At 41.8% G+C, this 15,818-nt stretch overlaps 1 protein-coding gene across 1 annotated transcript; it reads left to right on the top strand.

The window, feature by feature from the left end:
• The first annotated feature begins 9,560 nt into the window (after positions 1-9,560).
• Positions 9,561-11,687, top strand: LOC138671962 (piggyBac transposable element-derived protein 4-like). Its single transcript, XM_069760068.1, has 2 exons — positions 9,561-9,660; positions 9,738-11,687. The coding sequence occupies exons 1-2, from the start codon at positions 9,602-9,604 to the stop codon at positions 11,554-11,556; spliced, it is 1,878 nt and encodes a 625-aa protein (XP_069616169.1). The 5' UTR covers positions 9,561-9,601; the 3' UTR covers positions 11,557-11,687.
• The last annotated feature ends 4,131 nt before the right edge of the window (positions 11,688-15,818 follow it).

The raw sequence follows: 15,818 nt of genomic DNA, 5'->3' as shown, positions 1-15,818 counted from the left end.
ATGTGACCCTAGCCTGTTGCCCTTACCTTAACTTTAAACCCAACCCTAACCCTAACTTTAGCCCCAGCCCTAAATTTAGCCACAACCGTAACTGTAGAGCTAACCCTAACTGTAGCCCTAATTCTAGCCCCAACCCTAACCCTAGCCCCAACCCTAACCCTAGCTCCACCCCTAACCCCAACCCTAACCCTAGCCCCACCCCTAACCCCAACCGTAACCCTAGCCCCACCCCTAACCCCAGCCCTAACCCTAGCCCTAGCCCTAGCCCTAACCCTAGCCCTACCCCTAACCCTAGCCCCAGCCCTAGCCCTAACTCCAACCCTAGCCCTAACCCTAGCCCCAACCCTACCCCTAAACCTAGCCTTAGCCCTAACCCTAGCCCTAATTTTTTTATATTTCCCTAACTCAGGGGGTGATGAAGAGGAGTTTGATTTCCTTTTATAGGGGTTTTTTTAGCGGATTTTTATGATTGGCAGCCATCACAGACTGAAAGACGCTTTTTATTGCAAAAATATTTTTTGCGTTACCACATTTTGAGACCTATATTTTTTCCATATTTTGGTCCACATAGTCATGTGACATCTTGTCTTTTGCGAGACGAGTTGACGTTTTTATTGGTTCCATATTTGGGTATGTGACATTTTTGGATCGCTTTTTATTCCGATTTTTGTGAGTCAGAATGACCAAAAACAGCTATTCATTAATTTCTTTTGGGGGGGGGCATTTATACCATTCCACGTTTGGTAAAATGGATAAAGCAGTTTTATTCTTTGGGTCAGTACGATTACAGCGATACCTCATTAAGATTTTTTTTTATGTTTTGGCGCTTTTATACGATAAAAACTATTTTATAGAAAATATAATTATTTTTGCATCTCTTTATTCTTAGGAGTATAACTTTTTTATTTTTTTGCTGATGATGCTGCATGGCAACTCGTTTTTTGCGGGACAAGATGACGTTTTCAGCAGTACCATGGTTATTTATATCTGTCTTTTTGATCCCGTGTTATTCCACTTTTTGTTTGGCGGTATGATAATAAAGCGTTGTTTTTTTGCCTCGTATTTTTTTGCTCTTTTTTTTTACGGTGTTCACTGAAGGGGTCAGGTCGTAATGGACGCGGCAATACTAAATATGTGCACTTTTATTGTTTTTTTTATTTAGATAAAGAAATGTATTTATGGGAACAATATTTTTTTTTCTCTTTATTTAAGAATTTTTTATTTTTTTTATTTTTTTTTTAAATTAAAAAAAAAATTCCTTTACTTTTTTACTGTAGGGGGGACCATCACTGTATAGCAACAGATTGCTGATCTGACACTTTGCAGAGCACTGTGTCAGATCAGCGATCTGACGTGCACTGCTCCTGGCTTACCGGCGCCTGCTCTGAGCAGGCACTTGGTAACCCACCTCCCTGCAGGACCCGGAAGTAGCCCCGTGGCCATTTTGGATCCGGGGCCTGCAGGGAGGAGATGCTCGGTACAAGGTGAGCACATCGCCTTGTACCGATCGTCTCAGGGAAGCCCGCAGGGAGCCCCCCCTGCGCTATGCTTCCCTATACCGCCGGAACACTGCGATCATGTTTGATTGCAGTGTGTCGGGGGTTAATGTGCCAGGAGCGGTCCGTGATCGCTCCTGGCACTGAGTGCCGGATGTTAGCTGCGATAGTCAGCTGACACCCAGCCGCGATCGGCCGCGCTCCCCCATGAGCGCAGCCGATCAGATATGGCGTACTATCCCGTCACTGGGAATTAAGTCCCAGGTCACTTTGATGGGAAAGTACGTCATATGGGATTAAGGGGTTAAATAAATTTCAATAAGCGTGTTCACTCCTTTTTCCCTGTGTCATTTCTCATTATTACACATGCATGCATAAATGATATTACAAATTTGATACATTATAAAACATAAACAGAATACCATAAGTAAATAATGGGCAAAAATGAAATGAAGTGAACACACGTTCGTATGATGGAAAAAGTGAAAAAAATATACATATATAAATAATTAATGATATAAACACACCATAGATAAATAATTGGGTATGGTATTACAAGACATGCATGATCAGAATAATACATATTAGAAGAAAATGCTTGATTGGCAGAAGAGCATATACAGTACAGACCAAAAGTTTGGACACACCTTCTCATTTTAAGATTTTTCTGCATTTTCATGACTATGAAAATTGTACATTCACACTAAAGGTATCAAAACAATGAATTAACACATGTGGAATTATATACTTAACTTAAAAGTGTGAAACAACTGAAATTATGTCTTATATTCTAGGTTCTTCAAAGTAGCCACCTTTTGCTTTGATCACTGCTTTGCATTCTCTTGATGACTACCTCTAGTCATTGGGAATGGTCTTCCAACAATCTTGAAGGAGTTCCCAGAGATGCTTAGCACTTGTTGTCCCTTTTGCCTTCACTCTGCGGTTCAGCTCACCCCAAACCATCTCGATTGGGTTCAGATCTGGTGACTGTGGAGGCCAGGTCATTTGGTGTAGCACCCCATCACTCTCCTTCTTGGTCAAATAGCCCTTACACAGCCTGGAGGTGTGTTTGGGGTCATTGTCCTGTTGAAAAACAAATGATGGTCCAACTAAATGCAGACCAGATGGAATAGCATGCCGCTGCAAGATGCTGTGGTAGCCATGCTGGTTCAGTATGCCTTCAATTTTGAATAAATCCCCAACAGTGTCACCAGCAAAGCACCCCCACACCATCACAGCTCCTCCTCCATGCTTCACGGTGGGAACCAGGAATGTAGAGTCCATCTATTCACTTTTTCTGCATCGCACACGGTGTTTGGAACCAAAGATGTAAAATTTGGACTCATCAGACCAAAGCACAGATTTCCACTGGTCTAATGTCCATTCCTTGTGTTCTTTAGCTCAAACAAGTCTCTTCTGCTTGTTGCCTGTCCTTAGCAGTGGTTTCCTAGCATCTATTTTACCATGAAGGCCTGCTGCAAAAAGTCTCCTCTTAACAGTTGTTGTAGAGATGTGTCTGCTGCTAGAACTCTGTGTGGCATTGACCTGGTCTCTATTCTGAGCTGCTGTTAACCTGCGATTTCTGAGGCTGGTGACTCAGAAAAACTTATCCTCAGAAGCAGAGGTGACTCTTGGTCTTCCTTTCCTGGGGCGGTCCCTCATGTGAGCCAGTTTCTTTGTAGCGCTTGATGGGTTTTGCCACTGCACTTGGTGACAATTTCAAAGTTTTCCCAATTTTTCGGACTGACTGACGTTCATTTCTTAAAGTAATGATGGTCACTTGTTTTTCTTTATTTAGCTGCTTTTTTCTTGCCATAATACAAATTCTAACAGTCTATTCAGTAGGAGTATCAGCTGTGTATCCACCAGACTTCTGCTCAACACAACTAATGGTCCCAACCCCATTTATAAGGCAAGAAATCCCACTTATTAAATCTGACAGGGCACACCTGTGAAGTGAAAGACATTTCCGGTGACTACCTCTTGAAGCTCATCAAGAGAACTCCAAGAGTGTGCAAAGCAGTCATCAAAGCAAAAGGTGGCTACTGTGAAGAACCTAGAATATAAGACATATTTTCAGTTGTTTCACACTTTTCTGTTAGGTATATAATTCCACATGTGTTTATTCATAGTTTTGATGCCTTCAGTGTGAATGTACAATTTTTATAGTCATGAAAATACAGAAAAATCTTTAAATGAGAAGGTGTGTCCAAACTTTTGGTCTGTACTGTAGATGCAAGAAATGGATGAACTATGGAAGAAAAAAATAAGAAAAAACTAAATATTAAAAATATGCTATATAAAATTCAAATAAATAATGATATAGGAAGCAAAGAAAAAATATAGTATTGCAGATGCTAAGATAACAAGCAGAAAACCAAGTAAGATGGAACCATTTTGGATTTTGTTTGTGAACTTTTTATGAAAAAGAGGTAATGCAAATGTTCTCATTAAGGCCATGTGATGAGATAGTATTCAACTTCAATATCCATTTGGTCTCAATTTACCATCTCTTTTAAATTGAAGTAGTCTGTCAGTACTACTTACATTTATCAAGGATCCATCACAGTTATGAAGCAATTTGAAATACTTTGGGAGGGTTTTTGATAGCTCATGGTGTTCTAATGTCCAAAATATGTTAACTCACCCTTCGTCGTAGTTCTCTTTATGTAAGGCATATACAGCTCTGGCAAAAATGAAGAGACCACCACATCAAAACACTGCCATGGGCAGCGCCATTGAAAACCTCTGGAATGCAATCGAGAGGATGATGGATAGTCACAAGCCATCAAACAAAGAAGAGCTTCTTAAATTTTTGCGCCAGAAGCAGTGTGAAAGACTGGTGGAAAGCATGCCAAGATGCATGAAAGCTGTGATTAAAAATCATGGTAATTCCATTAAGAAAAGGTAGAGAAAGACCGCAAGAGGGGATGCAGAGAGAAAGCACAGGATCTAGAGCTAAGAACAGAAAGGCAGGAGGCGGAGCCAAAAGCAGGAGGCGGAGCCAAATATAGAACCGTAGGGGCGGAGCCAAGAACTGGAGGTGGGGCCAAGTGCAGAAATACAGGAGGTGGAGCCAAGAGCTGGAGATGGAGCCAAGTGCAGAAATGCAGGAGGCGGAGCCAAGAGCTGGAATCAGAGCCAAGTGCAGAAACGCAGGAGGCGGAGCCAAGAACAGGAGAAGTAGAACCGCAAGGAGCGGAGCCAGGTAGAACCGCAAGGAGTGGGACAAGGTAGAACCACAAGAAGCGAAGCCGCAGAGTGAGAGCTGAGCGGAGCCGCAGAGCAGGGCCACAGAGTGCAGAGCAAAGTGCAGAGCAAAGCTACAGAGAGCTGAGCTGAGAGCAATGCCACAGAGTGCAAAGCTGAGAGCAGAGCAATGTCAGGGTGCTGATCAAGACACAGAGTGCAGAGCCGAGAGCAAAACCACAGAGTGCAGAGCTGAGAGCAGAGCAAAGTTAGAGTGCAGAGCAAGACACAGAGTGCAGAGCCAAGAGCAAAACCACAGAGTACAGAGCAAGGTACCAGAATACAAAGCAAGAATCAAAGCAAGGTCACAGAGAGCGGAGCTGAAAGCAGAGCAAAGCAAGACACAGAGCACGCACAGCAGAAAAAGCAAACAAAGACAGGGACACAAACGGACACGGGAACAGGACTAGACTAAGACAGAGTCAGGAACGAGACAAGGCACAGAGACATGGACACAAGCCAGGGTACGACGCCCCTCTGAGTGGCGGACATAGGCTAGGGTACGAAGCCCCGCTGGTTGGCTACACAGGAAACAGACCAGGGTACAACACCCCCTGGGTAGCGGAACACAAGAGTCACAGAGACAAGGCTTGGCACCTCAGCAGCTAAGAACTGACTCAGGGAGTAAGTTGCACAGGTCCCCACCAATGGGTGGGGATGTCTTAAATACAGGAAGCCTCATGGCGATTGGCCAGGGACACCTAAGCAAGGTGCACACAGTCTCTATAAGAAACAGGAGTTGCCGGTGCCGCCCCCAATGCACACAGAGCATGCCCAGAGCAAACAGCAGACATGAGGCACACAGCATGGAGCTGGCAGAAGAGAGAAGTCACAACAAGGCCCAGAGAAGTAAGTGAGTTTGAGTGTAATGCAGGTGGGGGTTGGGAGGCCATGCAGTGATGCCAGCAGGGTTGTTACAGTGTGCATCAGATACGGCCAACATTCTGCATACTGTGACATAGAAAGACTGAATACTTTCCTTCTCAGTCTGAAAATCTCCTTTATAAAGTTTGGATCAGAGCTATCTTTGATAAATATTAGTGATGAGCGAATATACCCGTTGCTCGGGTTTTCCTGAGCACGCTCGGGTTTTCCTGAGCACGCTCGGGTGGTCTCCGAGTATTTGTGAGTGCTCAGAGATTTAGTTTTTATTGATTCAGCTGCATGAATTATGGTTTCTAGCCAGCCTGACCACGTGTGGAGGTTGCCTGGTTGCTAGGGAATCCCCACATGTAATCAAGCTATCAACTGTAAATCATTCAGCTGAGGCGAAGAAAGCTAAGTCTCCAAGCACTAACAAATACTCAGAGACCACCAGAGCGTCATCAGGAAAACCCAAGCAACGAGTATATTCGCTCATCACTAATAAATATCAAATATTTATCAGGAAAATGCAAGATGTGATGTAAACAGAATATACATTATGGATACAAAAGGAAACCTTTTTTATAGTGTAAATTGTCCAAATACACTGAAGCATCGATTGATTCTTCCATTGTAAAGAAACAAAAGGGACTTACTGGGTGCCAAGTAACTGGGACTTTCAATTAGAACAGTTGATTCCCAGTCTGAGATTACATACGCTATGTATGTTACAAAACCTGCAGATTTTATTTTAAAAAGTTAGAGATGTTCGCACAGATATGTTGGGCATCAGAGGTTATTGGAGCTGGACAATCTGCACAAAGAAGGTAATACTATCAGCACCCCTGATCTCATTTTGGCAGAAATCATGCACGTATGGTGACATAATTGGCTCATCCCCTGATATATATGAATTTGCAAATTTAACTGCCATGTTTAAAAGACTAAAAAGTGTAGTTTATTATTATTATTATACATTTTTATAGCGCGATTTATTCCATGGCGCTTTACATGTGAATACGAGGCAAATATAGACAAATACATTAAACATGAGCAAATAATGCACACGGGTACATAAGGAGGGAGGACCCTGCCCGCGAGGGCTCACAGTCTGCAGGGGATGGGTGATGAAACACTAGGAGAGGGTAGAGCTGGTTGCGCGGCGGTTCAGTAACTTCAGGATCACTGCAGGCTGTAGGCTTGTCGGAAGAGGTGGGTCTTCAGGTTCTTTTTGAAGGTTTCTATGGTAGGCGAGAGTCTGATGTGTTGGGGTAGAGAGTTCCAGAGTATGGGGCAAGCACGGGAGAAGTCTTGGATGCGGTTGTGGGAAGAAGAGATGAGAGGGGAGTAGAGAAGGAGGTCTTGAGAGGATCGGAGGTTGCTTGTAGGTAGGTACCGGGAGACCATGTCACAGATGTATGGAGGAGAAAGGTTGTGGATGGCTTTGTATGTCATTGTGAGGGTTTTGAACTGGAGTCTCTGGGCGATAGGAAGCCAGTGAAGGGCTTGACATAGGGGAGAGGCTGGGGAATAGTTTATTTTTTTTCCCCTTATCATTCATATCGTAAGTATCAAATTTCTTAATTTTTAATATTAAGTAAAACATTAGTCACAAGTTTATCCATGAATGTTTAGTCATCTATATATATAACTAGCTGAAGAGCCCGGCGTTGCCTGGGCATAGTAAATATCTGTGGTTAGTTATAGCACCTCACTTCGCTTATTTTCCCATCACGCCTCTCATTTTCCCCATCACATCTTTCATTTTCCCTCTCACACCTCTCATTCCCCCCTAACACTTGTCATTTCGACCTCACATCTGTCATTTTCCGATCACTCCACTATTTTCCCTCACTCCTCTCATTTTGCACTCACACCTTTTCATTTTCACCTCACACCTCTCATTTTCACATCAGTATATACATGTTTGTCATCTCCCTTATATATAGTATACACCTGTATGTCATCTCCTGTATATAGTATATACCTGTATGTCATCTCCCCTGTATATAGTATCTACCTGCTGTGTGTCATCTCCACTTTATATAGTATATACCTGTATGTCATCTCCTCCTATATATAGTATATACTTGTATGTCATCTCCTCCTGTATATAGTATATACCTGTGTGTCATCTCCCCTGTACATAGTATATATCTGTGTGTCATCTCCTCCTGTATATACAGTTAGGTCCATATGTATTTGGACAGAGACAACATTTTTCGAATTTTGGTTATAGACATTACCACAATGAATTTTAAACAAAACAGTTCAGATGCAGTCGAAGTTCAGACTTTCAGCTTTCATTTTAGGGTATCCACATTAAAATTGGATGAAGGGTTTAGGAGTTTCAGCTCCTTAACATGTGCCACCCTGTTTTTAAAGGGACCAAAAGTAATTGGACAGATTCAATAATTTTAAATAAAATGTTCATTTTTAGTATTTGGTTGAAAACCCTTTGTTGGCAATGACTGCCTGAAGTCTTGAACTCATGGACATCACCAGACGCTGTGTTTCCTCCTTTTTGATGCTCTGCCAGGCCTTCACTGCGGTGGTTTTCAGTTGCTGTTTGTTTGTGGGCCTTTCTGTCTGAAGTTTAGTCTTTAACAAGTGAAATGCATGCTCAATTGGGTTGAGATCAGGTGACTGACTTGGCCATTCAAGAATATTCCACTTCTTTGCTTTAATAAACTCCTGGGTTGCTTTGGCTTTATGTTTTGGGTCATTGTCCATCTGTAGTATGAAACGACGACCAATCAGTTTGGCTGCATTTGGCTGGATCTGAGCACACAGTATGTCTCAGAAAACCTCAGAATTCATTCGGCTGCTTTTGTCCTGTGTCACATCATCAATAAACACTAGTGACCCAGTGCCACTGGAAGTCATGCATGCCCAAGCCATCACACTGCCTCCGCCGTGTTTTACAGATTATGTGGTATGCTTTGGATCATGAGCTGTACCACGCCTTCACCATACTTTTCTCTTTCGATCATTCTGGTAGAGGTTGATCTTGGTTTCATCTGTACAAAGAATGTTCTTCCAGAACTGTGTTGGCTTTTTTAGATTTTTTTTTATCAAAGTCCAGTCTAACCTTTTTATTCTTGATGCTTATGAGTGGCTTGCACCGTGCAGTGAACCCTCTGTATTTACTTTCATGCAGTCTTCTCTTTATGGTAGATTTGGATATTGATACGCCGACCTCTTGGAGAGTGTTGTTCACTTGGTTGGCTGATGTGAAGGGGTTTCTCTTCACCACGGAGATTATTCTGCAATCATCCACCACTGTTGTCTTCTGTGGGCGCCCAGGTCTTTTTGCATTGATGAGTTCACCAATGCTTTCTTTCTTTCTCAGGATGTACCAAACTGTAGATTTTGCCACTCCTAATATTGTAGTAATTTCTCAGATGATGTTTTTCTGTTTTTGCAGCTTAACCCTTGTCAGGCTGCATAATTTTACAACCTTAACAGGCTGCATAGGTACAATTGTACCTTCACATATACCTCCACTGTGGGAAGACTTTACTTGGTTTCAGAAACTAAAGTTCATTCAGCTACAAATGTTATGCTGATATCTATTGTTCAGTGTTGTTACTGGTCACTTATGTTGCTGTCAATTAAGTTAATTCAAACTGGGAGTGGCTTCTACTTGTCTTCCTGCCTCCCTCCTCTCATTAGCCATTTTGCTGTTCATCTCATTGCTGTGAGCACACATTTCTAGGCTTGTGAAGTCTTCAATTTCTTGGAAACGAAGGTAGGAAAGTCTCACAGCATCTAACAGCCAGTTATACCTTTATTCTCATTATGTGGGGACAGAACAGTCAAATTGTCTTTCAGCCTGGACTTGGCTTACATATATTTTGTATGAAACTTATCACTATAGGTATAATTTTTATACGAAAAATGGATAATAATTAGTATCTACATATTGTTTTACGATGTTTTATTTATATTCAGCACAAAATACGAAGCCAAAATTCATCTAGCAAGTCATCATGAGTGATAGTAATGCTGGATCTAGTTTCCGCCATAATCCAAGAAAACGTGTTTGCAGGTTAGTATAATTTTGTGAAAAGCCAATAATGTAGTATTTCGGAAAATTATTTATTTTACATTTTTTCATATTTACAGATTTACGTCTGACGAAATAATGCGAATGCTAGAAGAATCTGATTCTGAGCATGAGGATGAACCATATGTTCCATCTGATGATGAAAACTATGTACCACAAGTGGATGTTACTGAAGAAGATTCAGACATTGAACAAGAAATGGTCATAGAGCATGAAAATGAATACGAATCAGACGAAAGTGTTGAGGATGATTCTGTGCCTCAAAGTGCAGGCGACATTTGGACTGCTAAGGATGAAACTCAATGGTGCAGTAATCCACTGCCAAATGCACAAACAAAATCTCGTAATGTCCTACGACAAAGAGGTGGCCCTGCAGCAATCAGCAACCTATATACAGCAAAAGAGCTATTCAAGTCCATCATGACTCCCGAGATGTGTGACATCATATTACGGGAAACGAATCGAAAGGCCAAGAGAGTTTGTGATGCTTACAACAACGAACTGGTACAACGTTTTCCTGATTCTTCCAAACGGCCACCACAAAAAACATTCAAGCAATTTACTGAAACTGAACTTCATGCATTTTTGGGCATACTGATTGCTGCTGGTGTGCACAGAGCCAACAAAGAGAATCTGGAGGAAATGTGGAATGTTGCTGCTCTGCCTCTTATACGTGCAGCCATGTCTCGTGACCGCTTCAAGATGATACTCAGATTTATCAGGTTTGACAACGAAAATACACGTGCAGAACGTGTGCAAACAGATAAAGCTGCACCAATACGGGACATCTGGACAATGCTGAACAGTAATCTGGAGAGAGCCTACAAGCCATATCATTGTATCACCGTCGACGAGCAATTATTTCCATTTAGAGGTCATACTAAATTTACCCAGTATATACCTTCAAAACCAGCTAAATATGGCATAAAGATTTTCTGGGCTTGTGACTCATCAAATGCCTACCCTTTACAAGGTCAGCTCTACACTGGGAAACCAACTGATGGTCCTCGACAAGTAAACATTGGAGAACGAACAGTATTGGACCTAGTGAGCTCGTATAAAGGCTCTGGAAGAAATGTCACCACCGATAACTTCTTTACAACCATGGAACTAGCTAAGGTATTGAACTCCTGGAACATGACACTAGTTGGTACAGTGAGAAAAAACAAAAGGTTCCTACCTAACAACATGCAGCCTGCCAAAGAAAGGCCTGTATACTCGACAAATTTTGCCTACAATCATGATGCAACAGTCTGTTCATATGTACCAAAGAAGAACAAATCAGTCGTGCTTCTATCATCTATGCACATGACGGGAGAAGTTGAAGAGACACTAGCAGCCAAGCCAGAGATAATAAAATACTACAACATAACAAAAGGTGGCGTTGATGTTATGGATAAAATGTTGGGAGAGTACACTGTGAAACGACGAACATCACGTTGGACTTTGGCATTTTTCTACAATATGATTGATGTCAGTGGGTTAGCATCCTACATCATCTACAGAGAACACAATCCAAGCTTCAGGGCAAAGGATCAACGAAGAAAGTTCCTGAAAGATCTCGCAAATCAGCTGTGTATGATTGCAATTGAAGATCGTAGTACAAACAAAATGATAATGAGAAACCATTTTCTTCGAGGTGCAGTAGAAATGGTGCTTGGACGATGCATTGTGGTAGCATCGCAGCCAGCAGCTGGCCCCAAAATACCTCATGGTAGTCGTGGACCCTCCCCTGTTGTTGGTAGTTGCTATGTCTGCAGAGACCTGAGGCGAAAACAACGCAAGACTAGAAAGTCTTGTGTGGTTTGTGTGAAACCCATTTGCGATGAACACTCTGTAGCAAAGCCAACATGCATTACTTGCAAAGAAAATCAATAAAAAAAAGTTTCTTACATTTTCTTTTATAATGTAAATGAACAGTTTTTTACTTGTTTATAATAGTTAAATAGCATTATCATTAAAAAAAAATTTATGCTTTTTCCCTTGCATTATCTTCATTCAAAATATATGAGGTACATTTGTACCTATGCAGCTTGTTATGGATGCAAAAAGATCTCGACCCCTTATCTCGGAAGCGGGTGGAGATATTTTATTGAAATTTGGCCAATATATTCTGGACCAAAAATGTAGAGATGTCACGAAATTTCAGCCCTCTACGTCTTTTCAAAAAAAAGTTATTGCAATTTTAAAACGGAATAGTTACAATTGTACCTATTCAGCCGGATAAGGGTTAAGGATGGCTTGTTTCACCTGCATGGAGAGCTCCTTTGACCGCATGTTTACTTCACAGCAAAACCTTCCAAATGCAAGCACCACACCTCAAATCAACTCTAAGCCATTTATCTGCTTAATTGAAAATGACATAACGAGGGGATTGCCCACACCTGTACATGAAACAGCCTTGGAGTCAATTGTCCAATTACTTTTGGTCCCTTTAAAAACAGGGTGGCACATGTTAAGGAGCTGAAACTCCTAAACCCTTCATCCAATTTTAATGTGGATACCCTCAAATGAAAGCTGAAAGTCTGAACTTCAACTGCATCTGAATTGTTTTGTTTAAAATTCAGTGTGGTAATGTCTATAACCAAAATTCGAAAAATGTTGTCTCTGTCCAAATATATATGGACCTAACTGTACCTGTATGTCATCTCCTCCTGTATACAGTATATACCTGTAGGTCATCTGCTCCTGTATATAGTATATACCTGTGAGTCATCTCCTCCTGTATATAGTATATACCTGTATGTCATCTCCTCCTGTATATAGTATGTACCTGTATGTCATCTCCTCCTCTATATAGTATATACCTGTGTGTTATCTCCCCTGTACATAGTATATATCTGTATGTCATTTCCTCCTGTATTAGACCTCGTTCACACGTTATTTGGTCAATACTTTTACCTCAATATTTGTAAGCTAAATTGGCAGCCTGATAAATCCCCAGCCAACAGGAAGCCCTCCTCCCTGGCAGTATATATTAGCTCACACATACACATAATAGACAGGTCATGTGACTGACAGCTGCCGGATTTCCTATATGGTACATTTGTTGCTCTTGTAGTTTGCTTATTAATCAGATTTTTATTTTTGAAGGATAATACCAGACTTGTGTGTGTTTTAGGGCCAGTTTCGTGTGTCAAGTTGTGTGTGTTGAGTTGCGTGTGGTGACATGCATGTAGCGACTTTTGTGAGATGAGTTTTGTGTGGCGACATGCGTGTAGCAACTTTTTGTGTGTCGAGTTGCATGTGACAGGTTAGTGCAGCAAGTTGTGTGCAGCAAATTTTGCGCATGGCGAGTTTTGCGCATGGTGAGTTTTATGTGTGGTGCCTTTTGAGTATGTGCAAGTTTTGTGTGAGGCAACTTTTGCATGTGTTGCAACTTTTGTGCATGTGGCAATTTTTCCACGGGTGCAAGTTTTGCGTGGGGCGAGTTTTCCCATGAGGTGAGTTTTGCACGTGTGGCGAGTTTTGCGTGAGCCTAGTTTTGCATGTGGTGAGTTTTGCGCGTGGCGAGTTTTGAGCGAGTTTTGAGCGGCGACTTTTGTGTTTCGACTTTTATGTGGTGTATGTGTGGTGAAATGTGTGCTGAGGGTGATATGTGTTCCAGCACGTGGTAGTGTGTGGCGCATTTTGTGTGTTCATATCCCTGTGTGTGGTGAGTATCCATGTCCGGGCCCCACCTTAGCAACTGTACGGTATAAACTCTTTGGCGCCATCGCTCTCATTCTTTAAGTCCCCCTTGTTCACATCTGGTAGCTGTCAATTTGCCTCCAACACTCTTCCTTTCACTTTTTCCCCATTATGTAGATAGGGGCAAAATTGTTTGGTGAATTGGAAAGCGCGGGGTTAAAATTTCACCTCACAACATAGCCTATAACGATCTCGGGGTCCAGACGTGTGACTGTGCAACATTTTGTGGCTGTAGCTGCGACCCCTCCAACACTTTTCCTTTCACTTTTTCCCTATTATGTAGATAGTAGCAAAATTGTTTGGTGAATTGGAAAGCACGGGGTTAAAATTTCACCTCACAACATAGCCTATGACGCTCTCGGGGTCCAGACGTGTGACTGTGCAAAATTTTGTGGCTGTAGCTGCGACGGTGCAGATGCCAATCCTGGACATACATACACACACACACACACATTCAGCTTCATATATTAGATTGCCTAAGGGCTACTTCCGTCTTTCTGTCCTTCTGTTGACAAATTCCGTAACGGAAATCCCGCATCGCTGATTGGTCTCGGCAGCTGCCTGTCATGGCTGCCTCGACCAATCAGCGATGGGCACAGGCTGATTAGTCCCTCCCCTAGTCCCCTACAGTCAGTGCCTGGAGCAGAATTGCATGTTCGGTAATGTAGTTCTCTCGCTCTCTTACCTCCAATCTGTGATTCGTACTATGTGATGATCAGGAACTACATCTCCCAGAGTGCAGTGCGGCTACGGACGTATGGACGGCAATGAGTGACCAGGTGGAGAGTGAATGTGATTTCAATCTAACTTACACATCATCAGTTCCCGGACACGGAGAGCCCCGGAGCCAGCAGTCAGGTCTGTCATACTGTATGCACAGGCGGAGACAGCGCTCAATTACAGAGTAGTAAAACTACAGCTCCCAGCATGCCCACATGTATGTAGCACAATATGTGAACGATGCCTGTTTTTGTAAATAAAGTTGATTGACAGCGCCATATATTTACTACATAGAATCAGATCGCTGCTTTCACTAAGCTGTCATATAAACTGGAGTGTGATTGGTGACGTAATGCGCACATGGCCCTCATTCTGGGCAATATACTACATAACTGGGCAATATACTACGTGGCTGCCTAATATACTACGTGTCTGGGCAATATATTACGTGGTTGGCCAATATACTACGTGTCTGTGCAATATACTATGTGACTGGGCAATACACTACGTGACTGGGCAATATACTACGTGGCTGTGCAATAAGTAGTGTATAATCGGGTCCTTTCGTCAAACTCAATCTGACAGGTGCCCCGCCCCTATCAAAGTGTATCAAAGTGTGTAACCCCTCCCCTCCTCCTGTCAGCCAGCTGTCCCTGAGGCTGGCTGATTTCCCCTTTTGATATCATTTGATATACTTTAATTTGTTGCAGTTTGATATTATTCACGTATTTGTTTTATATTTTTATACGTAGCTCGAGTTTTATTCTGTAAGCTGTGTGATTCTGCAAGCTGTGTTTTATTCAGTGTATTCATATAGTGCAGAACTTATAACACACCAAGCTGTTTATTTGTGGTCCTACAGAACATTAACTAAATGGTAGGGTTATTTGCGGGTCAGAGGTTTATAAAGCCTAGGTCAATTGCTGTTGTAATCGCTTTACCAATAAATGTTTATTTACACAAACAGAAAAGTTATTGTGTCCTGTAGCTGTCTATTTGTTTTTTGTATTCGCTTCCTTAGAAAACTTATTTGTAATTCTACTGAACATTAACAGTAAATTGTCAGCTGTGTTTATTCACAGTGTAGCAGATTTTCTCCTACAGAAAAGTTATTGTGTCCTGTAGCTGTCTATTTGTTTTTTGTATTCGCTTCCTTAGAAAACTTATTTGTGTTTCAGCTGTGTTATCTGAGGGTCATATTTTTGTACAAATTCATGCTGTTTGGTGATCTTTGTGAAGCAGAACTTTGTTTTATAACACATTTGTACCTGTATTGTACCTGAAGGTTATGTAGGGTTATCTGCGGGTCAGAGGCTTAAAGAAAAGTAATTGTGTCCTGTAGATGTTATCTGAGGTTATTTGTTTTTTTGGATTAGCTTTTTCAGGGCAGCTGCCTGGAGGTGTTATGGTATATAATTATATCCTAGGATCTGTACGACTACATACAGCGTGTTATGTTCATTAAAATGTTTTATTGTCAGAACTAATTGGAAATAAAGAACACATTTTAAGCTAACCACACTCACTTTACACAAACAGAAAAAAGGAAACACACTTTAAGTTAGCTAACAGCATAAAGGAAACACACTTTAAGTTAGCTAACAGCATAATGCTAACAAATGCATCTTTGCGGAATCTGATAACGACACGATGAACAAAGGACTGCGCCTGAAAATCTTGATGTCACAAAACCTGATACGGTTCGATCATTATTCTGCAAGTCAGACGTG

The sequence above is a fragment of the Ranitomeya imitator genome, chromosome 3 (assembly GCF_032444005.1).
Source record: "Ranitomeya imitator isolate aRanImi1 chromosome 3, aRanImi1.pri, whole genome shotgun sequence".
Taxonomy (NCBI): domain Eukaryota; kingdom Metazoa; phylum Chordata; class Amphibia; order Anura; family Dendrobatidae; genus Ranitomeya; species Ranitomeya imitator.
The sequence above is the reverse complement of the archived record's forward strand: the minus strand, read 5'-3'. Positions and strand labels throughout refer to the sequence as shown.

Coding starts and splice junctions, on each gene's coding strand:
- LOC138671962 (XM_069760068.1), top strand. CDS start 9,602: ATGAGTGATAGTAATGCTGGATCTAGTTTCCGCCATAATCCAAGAAAA. Junction 9,661..9,737: donor CCAAGAAAACGTGTTTGCAG/GTTAGTATAATT, acceptor TCATATTTACAG/ATTTACGTCTGACGAAATAA.